Here is a 6,000-nt window from a genome sequence, read left to right as displayed (position 1 = left end):
GTACATATATAACCTTCCTTACTTTCTCTGTCTGCAGGATGTATGATGTTGGAGGCCAGCGGACGGAGCGGAGGAAGTGGATTAGTTGTTTCGAGGACGTCCGGGCGGTGCTGTTTGTGGTGTCCCTCAGCGGTTATGACATGACCCTGGTGGAAGACCCCGCCATGGTAAATCCTCTCATTCACTTCCTCACATTTAAACACTCGCCCATCAGGGCAGGTGCAGCCAACTGCTTCAGCCTCCACCCATCAGAGCCTGGGCTGTTTGTATAGGGAGCTGAAATCAGCATCAAACCCATAAGAGCCTAGGCTGTTTGTATAGGGAGCTGAAATCAGCATCAAACCCATAAGAGCCTAGGCTGTTTATATAGGGAGCTGAAATCAGCATCAAACCCATAAGAGCCTAGACTGTTTATATAGGGAGCTGAAATCAGCATCAAACCCATAAGAGCCTAGGCTGTTTATATAGGGAGCTGAAACCAGCATCAAACCCATCAGAGCCTAGACTGTTTATATAGGGAGCTGAAATCAGCATCAAACCCATCAGAGCCTACTGTAGACTGTTTGTATAGGCAGCTGAAATCAGCATCAAACCCATAAGAGCCTAGGCTGTTTATATAGGGAGCTGAAATCAGCATCAAACCCATAAGAGCCTAGACTGTTTATATAGGGAGCTGAAATCAGCATCAAACCCATAAGAGCCTAGGCTGTTTATATAGGGAGCTGAAACCAGCATCAAACCCATCAGAGCCTAGACTGTTTATATAGGGAGCTGAAATCAGCATCAAACCCATCAGAGCCTACTGTAGACTGTTTGTATAGGCAGCTGAAATCAGCATCAAACCCATAAGAGCCTAGGCTGTTTGTATAGGGAGCTGAAATCAGCATCAAACCCATAAGAGCCTAGGCTGTTTATATAGGGAGCTGAAATCAGCATCAAACCCATAAGAGCCCAGGCTGTTTATATAGGGAGCTGAAACCAGCATCAAACCCATCAGAGCCTAGACTGTTTATATAGGGAGCTGAAATCAGCATCAAACCCATCAGAGCCTACTGTAGACTGTTTGTATAGGCAGCTGAAATCAGCATCAAACCCATAAGAGCCTAGGCTGTTTATATAGGGAGCTGAAATCAGCATCAAACCCATAAGAGCCTAGACTGTTTATATAGGGAGCTGAAATCAGCATCAAACCCATAAGAGCCTAGGCTGTTTATATAGGGAGCTGAAACCAGCATCAAACCCATCAGAGCCTAGACTGTTTATATAGGGAGCTGAAATCAGCATCAAACCCATCAGAGCCTACTGTAGACTGTTTGTATAGGCAGCTGAAATCAGCATCAAACCCATCAGAGCCTACTGTAGACTGTTTGTATAGGCAGCTGAAATCAGCATCAAACCCATCAGAGCCTACTGTAGACTGTTTGTATAGGCAGCTGAAATCAGCCTCAAACCCATCAGAGTCTGGAGCTGAAATAACACCTGGCTCTGCCATGACCATGTCAACATGTGACCATGTCAACTTTGCTCCAGTCCCAACTCCCAAGTCAGCATCAAGTCTTAAGGCACAAGTCTCGTGTAGAACAATCAGAACATATCAAGAGTGCAGTATACATTTTATATCTTGAAGAAAACAAAATATCTAAGACTTTTCAACGTATAATGCAACACAAACACTAGATCTTTTGACGAGACTTTAGAAACCTATTCATTCATCAAAGTACAGTCCAGTTCTAAACTATGGTGTACACCAAAGTGGTATTGATGATTTCAGTGGAATTCAGCCGTTAGAGTTTAATTAAATGTACGTTCACCGCATCCCTTTGATACGAACAAGGCACAGCTTCCTTATTTAAAACGTTCCAAATGTGTAGTGGGGAACTTTCCATGCAGGGCTAGTCTCTCAAGACAGTCTATCTCTTCCACAATCTTTTGAATACTCCAGAGACAGGACTTTAGCCCGGTAAAATTTGGCCAGAGGAAGTTGTCATCTTCCAAAGTGAAACAACACTTCAGACCGGAGGAAGTTCGATGCTATTCGACCAATCACGACACATGTAAACAAAGCTGATGCAGGTGATTGGAGAAAGTAGCGGATGTGCCCGCCTTCAGTGGATGTCCCGACGACTCACTGTTTTGACCAACGTTCTCTATGAAGTACAGACGGGTACAGACGGGTACAGACGGGTACGCCAAAGCATTTGCAAATTGCGTGAGTCAACGTGTTTGTTTTAAGAGACTAATGCAGCGCTAATGTGACAGTCGCTCATTTGAACTCCTTCATTAGCGACGACCCCAACAGCATGAACCACCTAGCTTGCTAGTGAACCCAACGTTGCACCACGAAACATGTATAGCTAGTGATGACAGTTATGGTCTTTAGCTGATGTACTCTGTCAAAGGGACAGTGTGCAGTGTAGTCTAACTGCACTTATAAGTACAGTAGCACACAAGCACCTGAGCCTTTTCCCTTAAAAGTCGCATAATGCGTATGTGGATGCCGCAAAATGATTTTAAACACAATATATTGCTTTTATTTTGTTGATACAGTAAGCCCGGGGTCTATGGAGAATCACAGTGGTCGTCATGGTTAACATCCGCTTCGTCTCCCTCTAGACAAGGCTTTATAAATGAATAATGGGTTGTTCTCGCTGCACTCACGCCTCTCTGGTATCTTCCAACCTTCTGCAGCCTGTTCTGTCTGATGATATTATCATCTCCCCTCTGCAGAACCTTCTGCAGCCTGTTCTGTCTGATGTTATCATCTCCCCTCTGCAGAACCTTCTGCAGCCTGTTCTGTCTGATGTTATCGTCTCCCCTCTGCAGAACCTTCTGCAGCCTGTTCTGTCTGATGTTATCATCTCCCCTCTGCAGAACCTTCTGCAGCCTGTTCTGTCTGATGTTATCTTCTCCCCTCTGCAGAACCTTCTGCAGCCTGTTCTGTCTGATGATATTATCATCTCCCCTCTGCAGAACCTTCTGCAGCCTGTTCTGTCTGATGTTATCATCTCCCCTCTGCAGAACCTTCTGCAGCCTGTTCTGTCTGATGATGTTATCATCTCCCCTCTGCAGAACCTTCTGCAGCCTGTTCTGTCTGATGCTATTGTCTCCCCTCTGCAGAACCTTCTGCAGCCTGTTCTGTCTGATGCTATTGTCTCCCCTCTGCAGAACCGTCTGCAGGAGAGCCTGAAGCTCTTCTCCTCTATCTGCAACAACGTCTTCTTCCGCAGCACCTCCATGGTAAGGAAACCGCATCCAGCCACTTCCTCCGTGTCAGTTGGAAAGTTGCAAGTAGATCAAATGAAGAAGTGTCTTTTCATTAGAGAGTCAGAGTCGCCTCTCAGTCGTCTACAAAACAACGATGCTTTGAAAGGTGACGGTAAGAAACAAAGGCAGATAAGTGAATAGTGAAGACAGAATCACAGAAGAGCATTGAGCACCATCACAGGAAAATAGTGGATGAGATAACCATGCATATTATGCTGCATATCATAATTTGTGAATATTTCATGAATATTGTTCACGGAGAAATCAGAAATACGCTGCAAAAGTGTGCATAATTCTGTTTGTGCGTGCGTGCATGTGTGTGCACATGCATGTTTGTTACTGATGTGATACGTAAGAATCCAATCCAATTGTGTCTGTCTGTCGGTGTGTGTCCACTGATCCTCCAGCACTCTATGCAACAAGAATATCTGTGGGATGTGTTTGATAAATACACATGCAGCGCGTGTTCTCACAATCACACACACACACACACACACACACACACACACGCACACACACACACACACACACACACACGCACGCACGCACACACACACACACACACACACACACACACACACACAGAGACACACACAGGGAGACCAACCACAGGCCTTTGTCTCTCAACACTTGTGATTAAACAGTGGGTTACTATTCCACATTATAGACCTTATTCGATTGACGTTACTCACGTACGGGCACGCCCACCGCCGCCATGTTCTCGACATAGCGCTGCAGCTCTTAAGTGACAACCTATGTGAGAGCAGCGTTTATAGGAAGCTACCCACCGTTAGCGTTATCTGTATCGTTCCTGTTGTGTTCGGATGGTGACCTGACCTGCGTTAGGCATGGCTGTAGTAATGACAGCAATAAAGTCCCCGTGGTTTGTTTCTATCTCTACCGTCCACAGACGTGAAGGGAGCGAGACTGAGGATACGTCAGCAGCACAGGAGAGATGTGTGGATAGTTGGGAGAGACAGGTGAAACTTTCTGACAGCTCCTCACAGCAAAGTCTGTTCACCTCGTTTTTTCTTTTGTTTATTATTACAGACATTAACGGCAGCATACAAACAACAACTCTGGGTTTTTTATTGCTGTCATCACCATCGCTATTTTGTAATGGAACAGAAACGACAATAAGGCCGTTACTATAGTTGTCAGCTGCAGGACGGTATGTCAACAATATGTCGCCGTCCGGGGTTAGTGAATAAGGTCTATAGAACCATGTAATAAGCTTGTTTAATTTAATCCAGTTGACTCACTTTTAAAGGCCACTTAAAATACAAGTTGCAGTGTGTGTGTGTGTGTGTGTGTGTGTGTGTGTGTGTGTGTGTGTGTGTGAGTGGGAAATGTCTTCGCCAGTTAAACTCTATGCTTTCCAGAATCTCATCAATCAATTAAAGCTAGTTAATGTATATCTCTCGAATACTTTTTTTTATTTTTATTTGGGGATTGTATGAAAACAAAACTTACACATGTTTAGTCATGAATATTTTAGTCATGAAACGATGGTGTTGCAGACGCTAAAATTGGAACATTATGGATTTGTGTTTTCAGAAAAATGTGTTCAAAACAATAAGGGTTTCCTCTCGTGATGCCCCCACATTTTTATCAGCCCATTCATAAAAGCAATTTTACGCAAGGCTCACCACCGCCGAGTTCATTAGAGCCAAATGTGTGACGTGTGTATGTGTCCAGGGCTGTGTGTGGGCATGTACATTATTACATGACTAACAGCCTCGTTAAACAAGGTGTTTAATGATCACTTATTTTACGTAACCTCCACCTCAATTAACTCACTGGCTGGTCAGCGTTAATTATACACACCGAGGCTGCTGCATAAATAGATCTTTGTCATACTTTTGATTGGTCCGCTACAAAGACAGAGGTTCCTGTGAGGTGTTCTAGCCGGCCAAACAGAAGTTGAGTTTAGAGGCAGAACAAAGAGAGAGCAAGCAGAAGGGGCAAAGCTGAGAGGTTTATGCTTGTTGCCTGGAGACTAAGAGTGATTGATTACTTATTGATGTGTGGAGTGAGGTAATTGATCCAACGTTACCATCTCACGCTATTGTCATCACAACAATTATTGATTCCAGTTTTATCACAATATTTGCAAAATATCAATACTGGTGATAATAATTATGTAACTGATAGATTGGTTTCATATTTTGGTGAGTTATTGCAACATTACAGATGGGAATGAATAAATCAAGTCAAAGCCCCCCCCCTCCAAGATCATTTGAATTGATTTTGCCTTTCCACAGGAGGCATGGCCTTTGACCCGTGACGACCTTCTTGTGACCTCAGCTCATTTCGATCTCTTTTTGTTTTATTGCAGATTTTATTCATGAACAAGATTGACCTTTTTCAAGAGAAGATTTTACACTCTGGCCGACATCTGCGGTTATACCTCCCTCAATTTAAAGGTGAGACTGAAAGAAAAGCATGTGTGACATTTAGTCACAACAGGGATTTAACAAGCTGTAATATTGTGACATGAGGCATGAGAAGTTCACTTGTATTTGTTGTGTTGGGAAGAGAACATTTCTTGGAGTGCCGCTGCGCTCAGACCCTCCTGGTGCGTAATCCTAAATGCCTATATCCATGAAATGAAAGAGAGGATCACACAACAGGAGGAATGTACAAATTCACTGATTTAATTGTTCAACAGCACAAAATGTTTCCGGCCATCCGGCCTTCATCAGTGTGTCTGAGGAAATATTGCAAACATAAGTA

General features: G+C 43.8%; 1 protein-coding gene across 1 annotated transcript in view; it reads left to right on the top strand.

The window, feature by feature from the left end:
- Positions 1-6,000, top strand: part of gnav1 (guanine nucleotide binding protein (G protein) alpha v1) — a 49,179-nt gene that overhangs the window by 40,501 nt on the left and 2,678 nt on the right. The window contains exons 6-8 of the mRNA XM_083655339.1: positions 38-167; positions 3,166-3,237; positions 5,603-5,690. Coding sequence (XP_083511465.1) covers positions 38-167; positions 3,166-3,237; positions 5,603-5,690 — 290 coding nt within the window. The remainder of the gene's footprint in view (positions 1-37; positions 168-3,165; positions 3,238-5,602; positions 5,691-6,000) is intronic.

This window comes from Poromitra crassiceps (assembly GCF_964638095.1).
Source record: "Poromitra crassiceps genome assembly, chromosome: 19".
NCBI lineage: Eukaryota > Metazoa > Chordata > Actinopteri > Beryciformes > Melamphaidae > Poromitra > Poromitra crassiceps.
Note: the sequence above shows the minus strand (reverse complement) of the source record. Positions and strands in the feature narration are given on the sequence as shown.